Below are 22,280 nucleotides of genomic sequence, written 5' to 3'. Positions count from 1 at the left end.
AAGGGAGCAAGGGTGTTTGAGATCCTTTTCTGGCCTAATCATCCTTCCATACCTTTGTTCCCGTATAACTGCAAATGCACAGATTGTCACGGTACCTGTAAAGCTTGGTTTTTCAACAAAATGCTGTCTTTTTTCCCTTCCAATATATTCCTTCAATATATATACGTACTGCATTTACTCGCGTGATTTTTGCACCCCTACTTCATATCCCAGGTTTATAAAAAAATTTTTTTTTCGCTTATTTTGGTACAGCACATTATAAGCTCGTTAGAGTTTATTGGGGCACGTTGCGAAATCTCCTTGCAATTTGAGCGCCACTTTTTGAAACCTTAATTTAAAGAAAAAAAAAAATTGCGTAAATTACGCAAGTAAATACAGTACATAAAGTAAGCACAAAACTATAGTCACAAAAGTTACATAGCGAAAAAACCTTCATCGAACCTAATCCCGTCCCCTGTTTTCATTCCCATCGAGCAAGATGCACCAAGAGTGGTTTTAAATGCAACAGCTTACATCGTTGTCAGCAAAACGGCTTGCCACCAGGTCTTCATTTTCCTGCAAGAAGTGAGACACAGATTTGACAAATAAAGCAGATCGGTACTTGAGTGCAAAAAAATATGAGTCCAAGCCCTCTCAAGCCGCCCTGGGCCAAGAAATGAGGGACTCACGGAGAGTGGATCGATGACGAGCGACACACGGCTGATGGAGACCAGCCGTGCCTTGAGGGACACATTCACTTTGGAGATTGCCTCCGTGGCTGATTTCCCAGAGGTCAGCACCAGCGCCAGGCTCTCATCCTCATACATGTAGACCTGCACAAGTAAGAACGTCCCTCAACGACGGTCTTGCCAGGCCCCTGACTAAATGAACATGGAGCTACGTGAAATGTAACAAGATGGAGGCGACAATGAGCTAGACAACTGCCAAAGCCAGAATGAGCCAACTCCCAGACGAGCTGCAAAGTATTTGACCATAGGGTTCAGCATTAACATTGTTTGACAAAACCTTCAGTAAAACCTGATTACACTGTGGAGTAGAATAAAGCAATGAGCTGGCAGAGTTCATGGAAAGTGAGCATAATCAAATAAAATTAACGAACTCCGTAACAGATCGTCTGTATCACAAGTTTCAATCTTCACACGTTGCATGTTAATCATCATTTTCTCCGTTTGCATTCTTTATAGATACTATCAGTGCTGAATATTGTCACATAGTGGTGATGGCAGTCCGGCATGCAGGAAAACAGTGAAAAGAGCTTCCAAACGAAAACTCTTTATTTGGTCTTACTTGCGCCCACAAAGAATTGAATGACTCGGCAGTGGTGTGGCAACAAGCGAGCTCGGCGGTCATTGAACAGAAATGCCAGCCGCTCTCGGCCGTGCTCAACTTAAAGCTGATAGCAAACTTTCGAGATACGACGTGCAAAGTTAACACAACAGTTGGGAACAACACTCAATCATCTCCTCTTGGATGCCTCTTGTGTCAGAAACAAAGCGATAAAGCTGCATACTGGTTACTCTCAAGAATGAACAAGCAAACACTACAAAGATTCATGGCAATATTGCTCACTTATCTAAGATTTTGTTTACTTTTTTTTTTTCGTTGCTTTAGTGTCAAAAGACGACAGTGCACTCATGATGTTTTATCATCCCCCTTAACCCTATCTGGCCCAGCCAACAAAACTGTTTGGGAGCATGAAAAAAATTTTGGGGCCTAATACCCCTGTCACACTAGCAAATTTAATGTCATTCGAATCGAATGACATTAGCACCTAATGTCATTAATCGACTGCTACATAGGAACATGTAATGTCATTAGGTTCAAATGACATTCGCCATCGAATGAGTTAGGGGAACTCATTCGCATTCGATCTCGAACCAAATGCGTACTCTGCACACCAGATACGTAGGAGGAACAAGCGACGCGAAAAAAATAATGTGCCCACTGCCAAACTTAGAAAGTGCATTTATTTAGTTCTGCTAAAAAAAAGTTAATGTTTGTGTGAATCTGTTCACACTAGAGGCTGTCGTGGACAGCTGTTACTCTCAGTCCCAGCAGCCAACAGCAGCGGCCGAGCGTGAAGCAGCGTCTTTCCCGCGACCGTCGGTCATTTTGGGATGCGTGATTCTTGTTGGTTGGCGTGCCATGTTCGTTAAGCTCGAAGGTACTTAAAGACGTAACAGAGCAGTACACGTTTTGGAAGTCATTTCCAAGCTCCGCACGTGTCCGCACGCCGCCATGTCAGCCATTTTTTTTGTTTACATTTATCGGATTTGTGGTTGACTTTGTACTTGGCTTGGCTTTTGATGGCTAAAGTGGTGCAGAATGGCCGCAAATAATATTTTAAGCTTATAATACGGCACACAAATGTTCTCACCCGCTTTTGAAACACTGCACAACAATTTCAAACATATTTTATGCGCGCTGATGTCGTTCAGTCGTACTATTCGCAAGTTCCGTAGACGCTGCCGCCACCGCGCGGCCGACGAGCGAAGCGGTCGAGTGGTGGTGGCTGCGTGTCCATTTTAATCACGCTGTTTGTGCGTCGCTTGGGCTGGACAGAAAGTCTGGAAGCAAGCGAATGTGCAGTGTGTCTTAGTGCACAAATAGAGCTGTTAGTAATCAGATTAGTGTGCACTCATTTCCTAGTGACGAACGATTGAAAAAGGAATGGGTTGTAAAACTCCGGATCGGAAAGGCTGTGACGCAGCAAATGAAAGTCTGCAGCGTGCATTTCGTCGACGACAATTTTTTCTGGAGCCGTGCAGGTTATATACAGTCGAACCTCGTTATAACGAACACGGATACAACGAATTATCGGATATAACGAAGTGAAAGAAAAGTTTGGTTGGACATGCTTTATTTCTAAGGGAGTTCTATCTGTATAACGAAACGAAAAATTCAAAATTTGACACTGTATCGGTTATAACGAAGCAGTTTTTGTATTCACGGGGCTCAAAATGCGCAAACAAGAAGGAAAAAATCTCAAAACACGCTAAATTTTGATCTTTTGAAGCGCGCGCACCTAAAATGTGTTTGAATCACCCGCGCTTCCGCACGCGGCGCCATCTAGGGAGAGCGAATGAATCTAGCATCAACGGCTGCCTAGCACGTGATCGAACCGACGCCCGCTCTGCTCCCCCGCTCCCCGGCTACCCCCGCCGTCGCAATTTCCGACCCGCGCCCCGCGCGCTATCTCTGCAGTTCAATCTGTAGACGCCGTAGCGGAACGCATCTTAACAAACAGCAGTTTCGCTTGAAACGAAGATAAAGATATTCAGGGCAGTTGACAGCGGGCGCAAGGAAAAGTCATTGCCGCGGACTTCAGTGTTGCGCCTAGCACTCTTATCTATCTAGATAAGATGGTTGTCCTGAGCGCAAGGCAGATTTCAAACGCCCACTCTGCAGGCGCTGTGAAGAATGACAGCAAGACAGGATGTTGAAGATGCCTTGTTTGCATGGTTCAAGGACGTTATAGCACGTAACCTGCCTGTGTCTGGTGCCGTCCTTCAAATGAAGGTGAGAAGTCTCACTTCCCTCTGAGGCCACAATGACTTTCATGCAAGCAGTGGCTGGCTGCAGCGATTTAATGACCGCCATCGGATTGTTTGCCACGTCTTGTCTGGCGAAGAAGCAGCCGTTGGCGCAGAGAACTGCGAGAAGTAGGCAGAAAGCTTCCGCATGCAACTGGGAGGCAAGCGGACAATTTCGGCGAGACGATATGGCGTCAGCTGGCGGTTCCGAACGTTACGTTCGAGGAATTCATCTGTGCAGATGACAACTTGGCTGTGGCGCCCGAACTGACCGACCAAGAAATTGCTGATCAGGTGGTTTCCGCAAATGATGCTAGAAACAGCGATGCATGTGAAGATGGCGAAGTGCGAGCTCTCAGCAGCACCGAGGCCGCTGACATGGCCAGGAAGTTCAGGGGGTACTTCGGGAACCTACCTGTGGCCAAATAAGCTGACACCGGGAAAGCGCTGCTCTGTGTTGATTTCGTCGAGAAATATAACCTGTCAAACAGTGTGAAGTGCCGCCAAACGAAGATTACGTCGTTTTTTAAATAAATTAGTTTTTGCACCTGGCCAGCAGCCCGATTTGTGAGTTTTCCTCTTGCTTTCCAGTACGAAATGCAAGGAGAGGTTTCATATGCTTATACCACGCGTTAAATTCAAAAATAGTGCATTTTTTCAACCCTGTGCTGTCCATCTTAAAGTACTCTTTACCTGGGTTTATTAGCGACCTTTTCTGTGGGAATTTGAGTGCATACTTTTATAACGAATATTGGATATAACGAACGAATTTCCGCGCAAAATGCGACTTCGTTATAACGAGGTTGGACTGTACTTCTCTGTTAATGTCTTCTGTCCAATGCGAATATGTCTGCTTGCGAGATTCGATTTTTGTGCGAGTGGTGAACGCCAACTGTCGTCCTTCGTCTTTCAGAATAATGTTCTCCTGAAGAAGAACTTTGCGCCCAACAGGACAGTGCATCTTCTTGTCGTGCCGAAAAATCTCAGGCAAGAAATTATGCAGGCATGTCATGATGAGCCGACTGCAGGGCATCTCGGCATTGCTCGTATGTTGCACCGCATCCAGGAGAAGTACTATTGGCCGCGGCTAGCTGCCGACGTTTCCCATTACGTGAAAACGTGCCGTGAGTTTCAGCGACGCAAAACGCCTCCGATTAGACCAGCCGGACTCCTGAACCCCATACCACCTCCGACTAAGCCCTTCCAGCAAATCGGGATGGACCTCCTCGGCCCCTTTCTGACTTCATCATCAGGTAACAAGTGGATCATCGTGGCCACCGACTACATGACCCGCTATGCCGAAGCAAAAGCATTGCCTTATGTTACTGCAACAGAAGTCACAAAATTCTTCGTTGAACAAATTCTCCTGTGACACGGCGCCCCAGAAGTACTCATCACAGACAGAGGAACGGCGTTCACAGCGGAGCTCACACAAGCCATCTTACACTACAGTCAGACAAGCCATCGGAGGACAACTGCCTATCATCCGCAAACCAACAGACTCACAGAGCATCTGAACAAAACCATCTCAGACATGCTCTCCATGTACATCGACGCTGAACACAAGAAGTGGGACACCATTCTGCCCTATGTGATCTTCACCTATAACACTGCCATCCAGGAGACAACCAGGTCTACCGCATTCGAGCTTGCATACGGCAGGAAGCCCACGACAACACTCGACACAATGCTCCCGCATGTTTCAGACGAAGACAACCACGACGTCACCGCCTACCTTGATCGCGCCGAAGAAGCCCGAAGACTTGCGCGGCTTCGCATTCAAGACCAGCAGCACACCGACGCCCGACGCTACAATCTGCGCCGACGAGACACGCATTACAAGCCTGGTGATCGTGTTTGGATATGGACGCCAGTTCGCCGCCGTGGATTGAGTGAAAAGTTGCTTCGACGCTACTTTGGCCCGTGCAGGGTTCTCTGTCGCATCGGTGACCTCGACTATGAAGTCATCCCCGACGGCACTACAGCAACTCAACGACGACGCACACACCCGGAAGTCGTACATGTCGTACGGCTTAAACCTTACTGTGAACGCTAATGGACTCGATGTTTACGTTCTCCATATTTATATTCATTTTTTAAGCATCGAGGCGATGCTTCTTTGAGAGGGGGGTAATGCCACGTATCCCTATAGTGGCCGTTTGTTCGCGCTCAAGGCCACAGGAAAGGGGTGTTATTATTTTTGTTTGTGACGCGAGAAGCGACCGGACTAATCTCGATTGATCACAGCCATGAAGAGCTGCACCAACGTTTTTCTAGATTACTGTGGATGATCTTGACCTGTTATCTCAAAGTTTCCTCACCGGCTTTAAATTGAGCGATGCCACGAGTGGCGCGCATTCGTAGTTCGATGACTGACGAGCTCGTTTGTTGCTTGCGCCGCCGCCGAGTGATTCAGTTCTTTTGCGGGCGCAAGCCAGCCCAAATAAAGAGCTTCGTTTCCAAGACAGGTTGGTGCCTTCCTGACTGCTGGACTGCCGTCACTACAAAGTGACAATATTAGTTACATATGCATAAATGGTCACATACATTACAATAATAATAGAGGTTACATATATGAATATGGAATAAAACAGCACGTGAACTCTAAAAGAAACTAAAGTGAGTACAAATCACAGAGACACAACATTGTTGGTAGTGCTTAGGTATGCATCAGTCTGGTACATTATTTAGTAAATAAGGAACAGTGTAGTGCAACATTTGGTGACCATAATTGGTTCGAGCTTTAGACACAGTCCATATGAAACAAGCGCGAGCAGAATACTTCTGTTCTTTCCCTTTTAAAAGAGAAATGGTGGGAATCAGAAAGGCATCACTTCAATATGCACTGTATCCATGCTAGATCTAAGCTCGAGCTATGTGATGACAAATATTTTTCCTATGGACTAGGGTGGCACTGGCGAATACTATATGCAACATAAATATGACCACCGAGAGCAGAAGCCACTCAGCTGGTAAAGCACCATACGTGACATACCGAGGTCCTGGGTTTGGATCCAAGTGGTGGAATGCGGTTATTTCTATCTTCCGCTTTCTAGTCAATAATCTTGCAGGCATCAAATGACTATGCTACTAATTTCCCATCGACCAAGACCCTAAAATCTAAGAAGAAATTCCCCTATGCTTTCATTGGTTACGATGACTGCTGGCTTCCTTCGTATTCAGTTCCCTAAGTTCAATTATCATGCAGAAAAGAATGTTTCGCTGTTTGTAAAGTCCTGCGAGCTAACGACACCTGACGCCAAATCACTGACCTTGACGACGCCATCCTGCACAGCGTACGACAGCTTTTCGGCCACTTCGCTGCCGCTCACTCCCGGGGAGATCCCAGAGACCATGAGCATGTCATCCAGAGGCACAGTGTTGCTGGCCCCGGTGTCGGCCGTCACAAACGTCATGCCCACCGACACATTCGTCCCCGAGACGACAGTGTGGCCAATCTCGACAGCCTGCTTGGCTGACACAGAGAGAGAGTCGCAGAAATTCAAGTGAAAAGCAAGTTCGAAATAAAAGGCAACGCGAGATTAACTCCAAGCCACTCTAGAGTTCTGAGCCAGATGAGCCTCAGAAAACTTTGTTCACATTTATGGGTTGCAATAGAGTGTGTGGTTTACAAAAAGAAAAGCTTCAATGCAAGTAAAAAGAGAATCCATTTTTTTTTCTCTCCGTCACTGCTGTCCAATCAGTGACACATTTAACCACACAGCAGAGGGCAGATAACTTAAACAACACGGCAAGGACTGCAAGGTTCCTCCTTTTTTTTTCTTATTGCTTGCCACACCAGCCCACATCTTCATTCCTCACCTTGCAAAAATTGGATATTCTTGATGCAAAGGACTGGCCTTGTATTTTCTATGTTAGTAAAAATTACAAGACCATTAGATGTCAAAATTATGAACCTGGTGAGGAAGACCAGTGGCCTGCACAACATATCTGGCATAGGGGACACAGCGCCGATTAGATAAAATAACACCCCAGTGAGCAATCGAGTGAGGCAGATTGCCTGGCTGGATGCACTGCCAATGCACATAGTCACAAAAGTGAATCACTTCATCCTTTGCACTAAATGTGTGATGCAGAGAGTGAAGAAGTGGCCAAACTGTGGCTTAAGAGGGGAAGAGGGTCTTAGAAATAAATTTTTATTAATAGTCATAACTACGAAATCATCAGGGAATATGCATTTTGCTGTGCTGATTCCAAATACACAATTGAATTTTATGTACAACAAGTCCTTGTGCACTTATGCAATATGCTAGGCAACTTTTGCCAAGAGTTTGAAAGAAATTCTACTGCAGGGAAGTTGTTAGACTGCATGCCATTGGTTTCTCTCGACATCAAGCAATGCCAGAAGGTTAAAATTATCATCCTGCCTGTTATAGAAGGTCAGTTATAGGATTTCGAAATCATCAGTTTCTTCCAGTTTGTGAAGTGGCAAATTCAAAACCCTGTAACTCAACTTCTGTGATAGGCAGGATAATGACTTTGCCCTTATTGCACAGTTAGATGTCAAGACAAGCCAATGGTATGCGTCCTAGCAAGTTTCCTGCAGCAAAATTTGTTGAAAGCTCTCGGCAAAAAGTTACATAACATATTACATAATTGCACAAGGACTTGTCTTAAATAACATAAAATTACATATTTGAAATCAGCACGCAAAAATACAAATTTCTTCAAGATTCCATTATTGTGACTTCATTAACAAAAATTTTTTTTCCTAAGACCAGCTTCCCCTCTTAAATAATAACCGGTGGCCATTTCAAATGCATCCCTTACGACGGCTTCGACGCCAAACTGCTAGATTCGGAGACCTTGACAATAGTGAGGTTGGCAGCATACCAGGAAGTTTGTCCATATATAGTGTGATTGGGGATGAATTTGAAATGTACCGTATTTTCCGGTGTATAAGACGCGGCTTTTTTTCAAAAATCTTGCTGGTGCATCCTATACAAGGGTGCGTCTTATATGCGAATTTTTCTTTTTTTTTGCGAGTTCAGAATTTACTCAGGTTCATTTTCAAGTTTTTTTAACCGAAAAATTGTCACTAGCAATGATGCGGTTGTAACACGGTTAATACTTCAATACGGGGACCGCCGTGCGCAAGTTTTTTTAGGTGAACTTTATCATGAAACGACGGGGATGACGACTTCCGGGATCACAAACACACCACCGTTTCGGAGGCCCCAAGCAAAAGTAATGTGAAATGCCAAAAGATGACGACAATCACGCTTCTCGCCATTGTCAAGACAAGCCACGACAAGCCGGTGTTCTTATTTTAGCCACCCTTTGCAACTTTGTTTGCTCCATGTACGTAAAGCGAAGAGAATGTTTCAGTCGCGTTGCCACCAGAAATGGGCGAACTTTTTGATAGCGCATCCGAAGGTGAAGACTTCCAAGGTTTTAAGTAGAAATAAAATGTTCTTATGGACATATGGGAGAGCTTTTTCGTTTTTTCTTTCTTTTTTTTTCTAAAACGTGGGCAGGAATGGCGTGAGTGTTGCCTTTTTCGACCACTTAGCGTTGCTTAAGAATTTCTCACAGGTACGGTGAATTACGTGATGGTCGCGCAAGCGTGTTTAATTGATCCTCACTAGCCGAACTGGGTAAACTGGGGTGCGTCTTATATAAGGGTGCGTCTTATATACCAACTTTTTCAATTACAGCCTGCATATATGGTGGGTGCGTCTTATACACCGGAAAATACGGTACCAGAGGCAGAGGCATGCCCGACAATGAGAGCCTGCGACAACCAAAACACAACAAACACAACTGCTGCCTGCAATAGCCTCGTTGTTGAGAGGGAAGGTACTGTCAGGTCTTCCCTCTGATATACTTGATACGCCTTAAACCACATTTGTGAAGAAAACTATAATTAAATATTAAATGGTTTTTGGCGCACACTAATATCATGACGGCAAGCAACAAGTTGCAAACAGCTTTTCGTAACAATATCTTTACAAAAAGAAACATCTTTGTACACAAGAGTTCAGTTTGAATAAGACATTTCACACCATGAAAGGTTCCAAGCAGGGGCGTATGCATATTCGAAATTTTGAATATAAATCGAATATGTCTGTTATTTAGTTCATATTTGATTCAAGAAAATAATCATTTGAGAATTGCCAAATATTTGGTAGCAATCAAATGCCACGTCAACTTTCATTAATTCGACCAAGGCAAAACCGCAATATCTGACCAAATAATCCAAAGATGGCATATATATAAAGTGTCTGAAAAATGGTACAAAGCTGGCCACGCTGGCCACGCTGGCCGAGATGGCCAGCGTGGCACACACCCTCAAACTCGCATAAACCTCATGATTCAGCTGCGTCCAAGGTGGTTTTTCTTGACAATCTAGGCAGCAGTGACTCTGAGGATGCTGCCTCGTAAAATATCAGGTGTACATTTTTCCTCGCATCTAACCTGGGATGCTCACATTGATCACCTTTGTAAAAAACTTTCCTCAATTACAGAAGTTATATCGCGGTGTCATACAGTACTTCCACCCAAGATAAAACTTCAAGTATATCATGCTTTGTTTAACTCCCATTTAAGATACTGCAGTCTAGTTTGGTGCACAACCACAAAAACCAATTTAAATAAACTCCTGGTTTTACAGAAAAAAATCATCTGTTACATAGCAAATATTGAGCCCATGGAAACTACAAAGGGTGCATTTGAATCATTCAGTATCATAAGTGTAGACAAGCTGTATGAATTTCGCCTATTACAGTCAATCTACTTTTCCCCCCCTGAAGTTACTAACCTTCTAACGTCCTTGGCATCCTTAGAGCGACGAAATATTAGCGTGCAAACAAGAAATCCTGATGCATGGGCAGTTCCTCATTTTCGTACATTTTATAAATATCAGTCACTTACCCATAACCTCCCTACAATACTAAACAAATATGGACACACAGTGGGCTTGAACAAAAAACAATTACATTCCTATTTAGTGCAATTGTGATCCATTAATTTTTGTTTGTTGTTTCCGCGTATGTGCTTTTCAGTTGTTTTATTTTGGTTTCAGTTGATTACTGGCTGCTTTATGTGATTGACATCATTATTACTTGTCACAGTAACTGTTTTATTATTTCCTTTATTACTGTCTACTTATGTATTTTCCAACCTATTCATTACGCTGCTGCCTTGTAATGGTCTCTTGGGCCTCGTCAAGCTTTTGTGTAGCTTTTGGCCCAAGAGACCATCCAGTTGTTTTCTGGAAAATAAAGATGTATTGTACTATAAAACTTTAGTCCAGTGGCGAAGACAGCTCGAGGAACCAGCCCAGAACATCAGCGGCAGTGCCTTGGTTAGTTTCTTATTTGGACCCACTCTGCTTGACTCATTGGTCGCTTTGAAAATGGTGCTGATGTTACCACTGTTATTTCTCAATCCGTCGGGTTTCCACACCATTTGGACAGGAACTGATACCGCCTACCCTACAAACGGTTCGCCTGACTGTTTCATTCAATAGCATGCCCAACTATAGGGTCTAAACTGACTATTTTCCAGCCGGATAACTGCATGAGCTAGAACTTGGATTTTCTTCTTCAGAAAAACATTTTTGATATTTCAAAGTTTCTTCGAAACTTTTTTTCTTTTTCGATACAAGCATACAGTTCCAAGTTTTGTTTGAATTTTATCTAAAAACCTTGATTCGAACAATAAAATTTGATATTAAGACATATTATCAAAAAGAACATTTAACTGCCTTCATTTTAAGGTAATATTACATTAAATTTAAAACACCATACTTCTTGGACAAAAAAACTGAATGAAAACCCACAAAGTACGAACATTTTTTACATGGTAGGGAAAGAGTTATTTTCATCATCATAATTTAGGGCTCCAAATTGATTCAATCCACCATAAGTCCCCTGAAGTGGACAGAGACCTAAGTTCAGGGGCAGTTCTGCATTTCACTTCCATAGAAAAGTGGCTATCTGTGAACAAGGTTAACAATGATAATTTTCATTCAGTAGACAAATGCCGCAGCCACTCAGACACAGCAACAGCCAGTTACATGAAGAAACAAAGACACCAAATTTTCGCTTGAATGTTTTCTTCTTTTAAATGATACTTTAGGCATTAGAATACACAGCTCACCACATGGTAGTGGCCCTATGATCGCTTAATAATTTGTAACTGAATTCCTTCTTGGCGCTGTTTCGGTTTCATCAACTCAACAATGGCTGTGACATGTAGCTGGTCTTTAGGTCCTTGAGGCACAAAAAAAAAAACAGCCAATATGTCATTTATGGTTGTAGTAGCTCTTGCAGCAGGTTGGTTTACGTACCGCAGTGAATTAAAACTACGCATTAGCACTTGCACTGAGGTTTTTTTCACGCCTCACGTGACGTGACCGAAAGGCCAACTACATGTCACAGCCTTCACTCGGTTGATCAAACCAAAACTGAAACAACATGAGGGAAGAAATTCAATCATACATAGCCATTGTAGGCCATTGTAGCTTAAGTTAAGAACAACGCAGCGAGCTATGGAAAGGAAAATGATAGGTGTAACGTTAAGAGATCGGAAGAGGGCGGAGTGGGTGAGGGAACAAACGCGGGTCAATGACGTTCTAGTTGAAATCAAGCGGAAGATACGGGATTGGGCAGGGCATGTAGTGCGAAGGCAAGATAACCGCAGGTCCTTAAGGGTGACGGAGTGGATTCCAAGAGAAGGCAAGCGTAGCTGGGGACGGCAGAAAGTTAGGTGGGCGGATGAGATTAAGAAGATTGCGGGGATACAGTGGCGGCAACTGACAAAGGACAGGGTTAAGTGGAGAGACATGGCAGAGGCCTTTGCCCTGCAGTGGGTGTAGTCAGGCTGATGATGATGATGATGATTGTAGGCGAATACCAGGCGGTGATCCCTGTGTTCTAATATCTAACCCATCATTCGAAGGAAGAAAGCACACAACTAAAATTAGGTGTCTACTGTCCATTCATAGTCAGCCCACGCAATGCAAACAATCCCATCAAGGCAATCTGAACTTGAAATAGAACTGAAGTTGCCGCTCGTTTTGTAGCTCACCTGCATCAACGGTGGAGTATAGAAGGGCCACAATAGATTGCGGCGCCTTCAGTTGGTGTGACAGTCGGAAGACCCGCTCCACGTCCCCATCCTGGACAGCCGGCAGTGACGAGTCATTTGAGTCATGTTTCATGATGAGGATCGGCGATATGACACACATCTTGAACTGGCAGGCTGATGGGCTGCAAGGCATCCATCCACACCAACAGTCAGGCAGCAGTAGACTTCGAAACAGATGGATATTCCAGCAGTGTGGAAGCAAATCGAAACATTTCACAAGAACAATGAAAGATTCATAGATGAAAGAGTGATAACCGACAGTGCCTCACTTGGAACCTAAGCTAGCTCCCCATAACTATGAGTGCATGGCAGAGGTAATAGAAAGAGTGACATGCACACTTATGTGCATGCATGACCAGGTCAATAGGAAAGCAATATCCACACTGATAATATTGCTACGGACGCTCGTACAATGACGCTATGATGTGCGCTTGTGTTCTGTTCGACTGTCCCAGGCCATCGATCCACTGCCTCGCAGATTCCCTCTGCTGCAAATAGCCATACAGCAATATGAGATGTGCTAATACTGCACTGTATACATACTACATATGCCACACTGTGTATCCTGTTTACCTCCATTGAGAGCAAAACTTCAGATTAAAAAATCTGACCAACTGCTACTGCAGCACTTGTTATAACACTTTCTTCCTTGGGCAGCACACAGCTGCCTGCAGTATTTTTTAAATATATACTATGTTCTGCACTACAATCCAATGCAGCTAAGTAACTACGATGAACTCAAAACAATGTATAAAGATACTTCAGTTAACTCCATAACGTTCAGTGTATCAAGTATGATAGAGAGTGTAAAAAGGTGAAATATTTTCATTTCTGCTCCCATCTGTAGTGCTTAAAATACTAGCATATTTGAAGTAACAGTCTTTTCCAAGATAATTACCAACGCAAGGCCAAAGTGTAAGCTGCCGAACCTACAGGAAGTCTGTTGAAAAATAAATTAAAACAAAAGCTAACTGTTAGAACAGCTCAAAATTTGTGGACGTAATGCAGCATTGGCAGAGGATGGAGAAGTATTGAATTTTGTTCCCGATTTACTGGATGCACCTGTATATTTGCGCGCACTTTTATCGACCTTTGGCATTTAGAAAATGTAAAATTACCTAAAATTAATTACGCTGTAATCACCTTTCCCTTTATAAATCTTACAATTCTTTAGATTTGTGCAATAAAGGGACTTTATAGTAATGAAAGCTTAGAAATTCATCTTTTATCCGACGTTTCTCTAAATTTTATCTGATGTTTTTGACACCTGGGCATGACAGGGTTGATTCCCTGGCTCTTTTTGGCTTTGTTCCATGTTTTTTCGGTGTCAAAGGACAAATCTGTCACTGAGAAAATTGGACTTGAGAATGGAACACTTTTTTTCTCTTGCTGCTCTGTATCTCATGATGCGAAGATCGCAAGCGATTCTGTGACCACCAACTCAAAGCAAACTGCAGTGCAGCTTGGCCTCAAGCATCTGCACAGGAAAGACTGACCTGGCATCACTGCGATTTGCTTGTGAAAATGGTTGATGGTGGCGCCACCTGTATCTGATTTTTTTCACTTTTTTTCCACCATACAAAAGCTTTGTTTTCAGTCTGTTTGCCATTAGAACATGGTAGTCTATCCACATAGGCCAACTTCTATTCCTCCTCAGTGTCAATATGCCGAATACCTCACGACCCTTCAGCTCATAAAAAACACAAAGCTTGACTGAAACTTTCTATGCAAAGCCTTCCCATCTATCCGTTGAATGGTGCAGGTCTAAAACAAAACATGTACCGAAGAGTTATGAAGACTTACGGATTTCCTACCAAACATCTATTATTGTCATACCACAAAGGCAAAATTGACAGCCACAATTGGTAACCCTATCGTGTTATTGTTTAAACAAAAGTAATCAACGTGCCAGATTTCCCAATAACTAACCATTTCTAGCACTACCATGCAAAAGTATACAAGAGCCGTCAAAACAAAACAGTACAGCCCATTAATTAACCAGACTGCCTTAGCAAAATATTACAGCCTTGCGTGCTGAATGCAAAAAAAAAGACAGGAAAAAAAAAAAAACTAAAACCTGTTTGCGCTTCCCTTCAAAATACCCAATCTCCTTTTTTTCGTCAACGATGAAAGAGTCGTCAGCTAGGCAAGGGGCCCAGAGAATTTCATTCTTTCAGAAGCCTGATTAAAAAGCGCATTTCTCTAGCATCTGGTTACCTACGCGCTGAGGCTGGGTTTTTCCACTAGGCCGCTAGTTACCTACTATGAAGAAGCCAGTGCTTTAACATAATTTCCTAGCCCACTTGTAGTCTCTCACAAGTGGGGATTGTGTCCATTTCTTTTTTTTTTCCAAGTCAATTTCATTCTGTTCCAGAATTTCAGTGCATGCCTGCTGGTACACCCCATCTCTGCAATGAGGGGTATACTAAAATTTGTGGACTGGAGATTTGAAAACCACTTCAAATGTATATGTCAGCGCACTTCAAAGCCCAACTGTTGTGACAGCCATATTTCAGTCCAGAACAATGTGCACACTGCTATAGCAACTTGCTGCACCTGGGCGACGCATCAAAGCACACACCTGCCAGGGTGTTTGAAAAACAGACTTCTGATGCATCTTGACCCTGGCCAGGAGGTGAGGAGGAGGAGAAATTGTAAAAAAAAAGCATTTGCCAGTATGTGCTTCTCCGTGTCACACTCAGGTGTAAATGCTTCATTCAGTAACACGCACTAATTAGCCCCGCAAAAGTTCTACAGAAGAAACTGTACATGCCGAAGGTAGTTGCCTGGCTGTGAGTGAATCTGTTTTGGAGAGCACAGCTGACAGAAGCAGGGCCAAACTGGTCGATTTTGATGGCTCTAACTTGTGGCTGAATGCCGCAATTAATGGGTACTTTAAAGAAGTCGCTCCTGAAGTACGTTCTTCGGAAGGTGTCAAATATTCACTGGTATATAACCGATTTTTCACAGAAACTTTTAATGTCCCAACTCTTACAGCTTTCCGCAGGTTTATGCTGGAGCATTGTTTAGCAGTGTTTAATGTTGCGACAACTGAAGAGAGACTAAGCGGGAAGCGACAGATAAACGCCTGCGTGCATCCTGTTACATAATACATACTAAGCTACACTGCCATCAAAACATGTGAAACATGTCAAGAAATGTCAAACAATGGTGATCGACACATCATTGTTCCTGGAAAAAGAATTCTGTTACCCGTACGATGTTTCCCTGCTCATATGCTCCATGAAACGCTAATCCGCTCACCTCGACTTGTTAGCCTCGAGCATGAGCTGTTTCCTAATGAGGGACAGGTTTCGCACGAGCTCCGGATCTGTGCCGTTCACCCAGGTGTAGACGGCGTCGATCGGCATGTCCTGGCACAGCCTGCGACATCGCACGTTGAACCAAGGGTACACCCATGATCGCTACGCATACAGCACAACTCGCGTCGTGCACACTTCCAGAGACACATCGGAGACAAATGCAGAGACACTAGCCTGTCTTGGTAGTTCTCGCCGCCGATATTGTCGCGGAACCTGTCGAAGACAGCAGCATACTTGGTCTTGCTCCAGTCAAACGCAACCTGACACGAAAGAAAAAAGAAAAGCAGACTCGATCGCAGCCCAACCGTGACGACTAAGCGACACCCATCGCGCGGTAGCAACGACTCGATACATGCAGTGGCTCAGTGACGGCGTGGGCCCCCAGAGTAGTGCCAAACCAACACTGAGCACGATCTCGCACGCACGGAGACTTGCCTCGCAAAAGTGGAAGGCCGCGACAGCCAGGACGGCAAAGGCGAGAAGCGAAACCACACAAAGACGCTTCTCTGACAACACGTTGTAGGTCTGTCGCTGCAGGAGCTTGCAAAACACTGTCCGGCGCATGCTTCTCGCCTGAACGTGATCCCCTCCGACTGTGCCCTTGGGCATCAACGGCGCTTATCATTTTCCAGCGATAGCACTGGATATCGGGCTTGGCAGCGCCTTCGCTCAAAGACGCGAGGAGCACATGCGATCTACCGCCCTGCCAAACACAAACCACGCGACATTCAAGAGCACTGTCACGTGGCTTCTTTCCTGATGATGATGATAGTGCAATGAAGTGGTTCTGAAATCAAAATGTTCGTAGAGCAGGAACAACATCTATAAGGAATTCATGATTCGTACTCCATTCTTCTGTACATATAAATGCATATTATGTCAAATACTTAGTGTGGCCCGTTCTCAGCAACTGAGAGCAGCACAAGTTTTTGTCTAGGCGCAGGCCGTGTCGTCTGCTAGCCGCACAAGCACCCGAAGCAAAGTTAGCTAAAACACGCAGAGCGATTAGTCAGACTTATCTTTTTCGTTTCCCCAATCATGCCGTACGGTGCCCATATTACCGCCACTGGCAACCTTCCAATGACTCTAGTATAGATTGGAAGGTGTGGCGACCAGCGGTGTACATTTCTAAAGCAAACAGCGCGATCGGGTAACGTTATTTTGACTTCGCCAAAAAAAAAAAAAAATTATGTCCTGTTTATTTTTTATTTCAAAACGCAAAAAAGATGCGAAAAGTTTGCAGCTAGGTAAGGAATTTGAACCAGTGCTGTCTTATGCATTCCAAAAATTACCGCAAGCGAGAGGTGTGCCCGAACTTCATGTCGTTGTCGCCCATGGAGGAATTTCTTCCTCCAAGTTGTCGCCCATATTGGAGCGCATCCACTATATGCGGGCTCCGCACCGGTTTTTATATGCGGTAAATATTCATTAATTCGGATTTCACAGGAGCAGCTAGAGAAAACGTCCTAATTAACCGCATGTCGAATTATCGGAAGGTCCGAAAAAAATGCCCAACACGTGGACTTAACTTTTCCCGAAAAAATTACAGGACGATCAAATATCTGAAGCAACACTTCTGCGAAAGCGGACGCATTTACTCTCTGTGATTAGTTTGATGCTTTTACTCTACTTAATGAATGTTTTTGCTCTATGCCGTGGCTTGCAACAAAATTTGCTGGAGGGTGAAGGTGGGCGGAGGTGGGTCGAGAACGGCTGTGGGTGGGTCGGCAACCCTCTAGCTGTGGGTGGAGTGGGTTGAGGAGGTGGCTGGAAGGTGGCGCTTATGCAGGGCAGCGGGCTTTCGAACTGCGTCTTTCGAACTGCGTCTGCGTCTTTCGAACTGCGTCTAACTGATCAGGTGCTTACAATACAAGGCCACGAAATACCCAAAGTGGCCGAATACAAATACCTCGGGATATGGCTAAACGAAGGACAGATATACACGGAAAAGCATGAACAGGCTCTTAGAGCAAAAGGACGAAGAGACGCCGGGATAATGAAACATAGGGCATTATGGGGGTACAACAAATATGAAGTACTAAGAGGTATTTGGAAATGAACAATAGTGCCGGGACTTACTTTCGGCAATGCGGTTCTGTGCTTAAGGGGAGAAGTTCAGTCGAGATTAGACGTAAATCAGAGAGATGTTGGAAGATTAGCACTAGGTGCCCACGGCAAAACCACGAACGAGGCAGTACAAGGGGATATGGGCTGGACATCGTTCGAAGCACGGGAAGCTAAGAGTAAAATACTATATGAAGAACGCCTGAGGAAATTAGACGATAACAGGTGGGCAGCTAAGGTATTTAAATATTTATACAGAAAGGGCGTTGACTCTCAGTGGCGGAAAAGAACTAGAAAACTAACCAGTAAGTATGCCGATCATGAGGACGGAGAAAAAAAGAGCATTAAACGACAGGTTAAAAACGCTGAAGTTAAAAATTGGAGGAATTCAATGGAAAAGAAACATAGTGTAGGAATATATCGATTCTGGAAAAGGCAGATTCGGAACGATATTTTCTATGATAACTCAAAAGGCAGTGCCCTACTTTTTGAAGCTAGGTCAGGGTGTCTTAGAACGCGCAGCTACAAATAGTTCAGTGTGTGGTAGATCTGTGGAAACAATTGAACACCTCATAATCAAATGTGATGGTATCCATCCGGATGTCGCTGCAGGCACAGTCACTCTTCCTGAGGCTCTAGGGTTTAAAGATAACAATGGTCATGTAAATAGATCTGCAGTGGAAGTTAGCAAAAAGCGATTGGAGGATTGGTGGCTGAAAAGCAGAGATGTGGCATAAGGCTCGAATTGTAGGAAACCGTAGGTAAAGATGATGGCGAATCTTAATGAGAATTGCCAACACAGTAAACAAAAAAATAGTAAAGAAAGAAAAGCTGAGCATGGTGGCAATTGCCACCATCCCGTTTCAAAGAAGGCGCTCCCATCCATCCATCCATCCATCCATCCATCCATCCATCCATCCATCCATCCATCCATCCATCCATCCATCCATCCATCCATCCATCCATCCATCCATCCATCCATCCATCCATCCATCCATCCATCCATCCATCCATCCATCCATCCATCCATCCATCCATCCATCCATCCATCCATCCATCCATCCATCCATCCATCCATCCATCCATCCATCCATCCATCCATCCATCCATCCATCCATCCATCCATCCATCCATCCATCCATCCATCCATCCATCCATCCATCCATCCATCCATCCATCCATCCATCCATCCATCCATCCATCCATCCATCCATCCATCCATCCATCCATCCATCCATCCATCCATCCATCCATCCATCCATCCATCCATCCATCCATCCATCCATCCATCCATCCATCCATCCATCCATCCATCCATCCATCCATCCATCCATCCATCCATCCATCCATCCATCCATCCATCCATCCATCCATCCATCCATCCATCCATCCATCCATCCATCCATCCATCCATCCATCCATCCATCCATCCATCCATCCATCCATCCATCCATCCATCCATCCATCCATCCATCCATCCATCCATCCATCCATCCATCCATCCATCCATCCATCCATCCATCCATCCATCCATCCATCCATCCATCCATCCATCCATCCATCCATCCATCCATCCATCCATCCATCCATCCATCCATCCATCCATCCATCCATCCATCCATCCATCCATCCATCCATCCATCCATCCATCCATCCATCCATCCATCCATCCATCCATCCATCCATCCATCCATCCATCCATCCATCCATCCATCCATCCATCCATCCATCCATCCATCCATCCATCCATCCATCCATCCATCCATCCATCCATCCATCCATCCATCCATCCATCCATCCATCCATCCATCCATCCATCCATCCATCCATCCATCCATCCATCCATCCATCCATCCATCCATCCATCCATCCATCCATCCATCCATCCATCCATCCATCCATCCATCCATCCATCCATCCATCCATCCATCCATCCATCCATCCATCCATCCATCCATCCATCCATCCATCCATCCATCCATCCATCCATCCATCCATCCATCCATCCATCCATCCATCCATCCATCCATCCATCCATCCATCCATCCATCCATCCATCCATCCATCCATCCATCCATCCATCCATCCATCCATCCATCCATCCATCCATCCATCCATCCATCCATCCATCCATCCATCCATCCATCCATCCATCCATCCATCCATCCATCCATCCATCCATCCATCCATCCATCCATCCATCCATCCATCCATCCATCCATCCATCCATCCATCCATCCATCCATCCATCCATCCATCCATCCATCCATCCATCCATCCATCCATCCATCCATCCATCCATCCATCCATCCATCCATCCATCCATCCATCCATCCATCCATCCATCCATCCATCCATCCATCCATCCATCCATCCATCCATCCATCCATCCATCCATCCATCCATCCATCCATCCATCCATCCATCCATCCATCCATCCATCCATCCATCCATCCATCCATCCATCCATCCATCCATCCATCCATCCATCCATCCATCCATCCATCCATCCATCCATCCATCCATCCATCCATCCATCCATCCATCCATCCATCCATCCATCCATCCATCCATCCATCCATCCATCCATCCATCCATCCATCCATCCATCCATCCATCCATCCATCCATCCATCCATCCATCCATCCATCCATCCATCCATCCATCCATCCATCCATCCATCCATCCATCCATCCATCCATCCATCCATCCATCCATCCATCCATCCATCCATCCATCCATCCATCCATCCATCCATCCATCCATCCATCCATCCATCCATCCATCCATCCATCCATCCATCCATCCATCCATCCATCCATCCATCCATCCATCCATCCATCCATCCATCCATCCATCCATCCATCCATCCATCCATCCATCCATCCATCCATCCATCCATCCATCCATCCATCCATCCATCCATCCATCCATCCATCCATCCATCCATCCATCCATCCATCCATCCATCCATCCATCCATCCATCCATCCATCCATCCATCCATCCATCCATCCATCCATCCATCCATCCATCCATCCATCCATCCATCCATCCATCCATCCATCCATCCATCCATCCATCCATCCATCCATCCATCCATCCATCCATCCATCCATCCATCCATCCATCCATCCATCCATCCATCCATCCATCCATCCATCCATCCATCCATCCATCCATCCATCCATCCATCCATCCATCCATCCATCCATCCATCCATCCATCCATCCATCCATCCATCCATCCATCCATCCATCCATCCATCCATCCATCCATCCATCCATCCATCCATCCATCCATCCATCCATCCATCCATCCATCCATCCATCCATCCATCCATCCATCCATCCATCCATCCATCCATCCATCCATCCATCCATCCATCCATCCATCCATCCATCCATCCATCCATCCATCCATCCATCCATCCATCCATCCATCCATCCATCCATCCATCCATCCATCCATCCATCCATCCATCCATCCATCCATCCATCCATCCATCCATCCATCCATCCATCCATCCATCCATCCATCCATCCATCCATCCATCCATCCATCCATCCATCCATCCATCCATCCATCCATCCATCCATCCATCCATCCATCCATCCATCCATCCATCCATCCATCCATCCATCCATCCATCCATCCATCCATCCATCCATCCATCCATCCATCCATCCATCCATCCATCCATCCATCCATCCATCCATCCATCCATCCATCCATCCATCCATCCATCCATCCATCCATCCATCCATCCATCCATCCATCCATCCATCCATCCATCCATCCATCCATCCATCCATCCATCCATCCATCCATCCATCCATCCATCCATCCATCCATCCATCCATCCATCCATCCATCCATCCATCCATCCATCCATCCATCCATCCATCCATCCATCCATCCATCCATCCATCCATCCATCCATCCATCCATCCATCCATCCATCCATCCATCCATCCATCCATCCATCCATCCATCCATCCATCCATCCATCCATCCATCCATCCATCCATCCATCCATCCATCCATCCATCCATCCATCCATCCATCCATCCATCCATCCATCCATCCATCCATCCATCCATCCATCCATCCATCCATCCATCCATCCATCCATCCATCCATCCATCCATCCATCCATCCATCCATCCATCCATCCATCCATCCATCCATCCATCCATCCATCCATCCATCCATCCATCCATCCATCCATCCATCCATCCATCCAT

General features: G+C 45.0%; 1 protein-coding gene across 1 annotated transcript in view; it reads right to left on the bottom strand.

Moving 5' to 3' along the window:
* Gnptab (N-acetylglucosamine-1-phosphate transferase subunits alpha and beta) overlaps positions 1-16,688 on the bottom strand; it is an 85,794-nt gene extending 69,106 nt beyond the window's left edge. Inside the window, exons 1-7 of the mRNA XM_089558880.1 lie at positions 16,406-16,688; positions 16,145-16,230; positions 15,912-16,031; positions 12,588-12,769; positions 6,806-7,008; positions 669-812; positions 514-555 (exon numbers count right to left, since the gene is read on the bottom strand). Of these exons, the coding sequence (XP_089415006.1) occupies positions 514-555; positions 669-812; positions 6,806-7,008; positions 12,588-12,769; positions 15,912-16,031; positions 16,145-16,230; positions 16,406-16,579 (951 nt within the window). The 5' untranslated portion in view covers positions 16,580-16,688. The remainder of the gene's footprint in view (positions 1-513; positions 556-668; positions 813-6,805; positions 7,009-12,587; positions 12,770-15,911; positions 16,032-16,144; positions 16,231-16,405) is intronic.
* Positions 16,689-22,280: the final 5,592 nt, after the last annotated feature.

This window comes from Amblyomma mixtum, chromosome 1 (genome assembly GCF_055824585.1).
Source record: "Amblyomma mixtum isolate Tamu chromosome 1, ASM5582458v1, whole genome shotgun sequence".
Lineage (NCBI taxonomy): Eukaryota > Metazoa > Arthropoda > Arachnida > Ixodida > Ixodidae > Amblyomma > Amblyomma mixtum.
The sequence above is the reverse complement of the archived record's forward strand: the minus strand, read 5'-3'. Positions and strand labels throughout refer to the sequence as shown.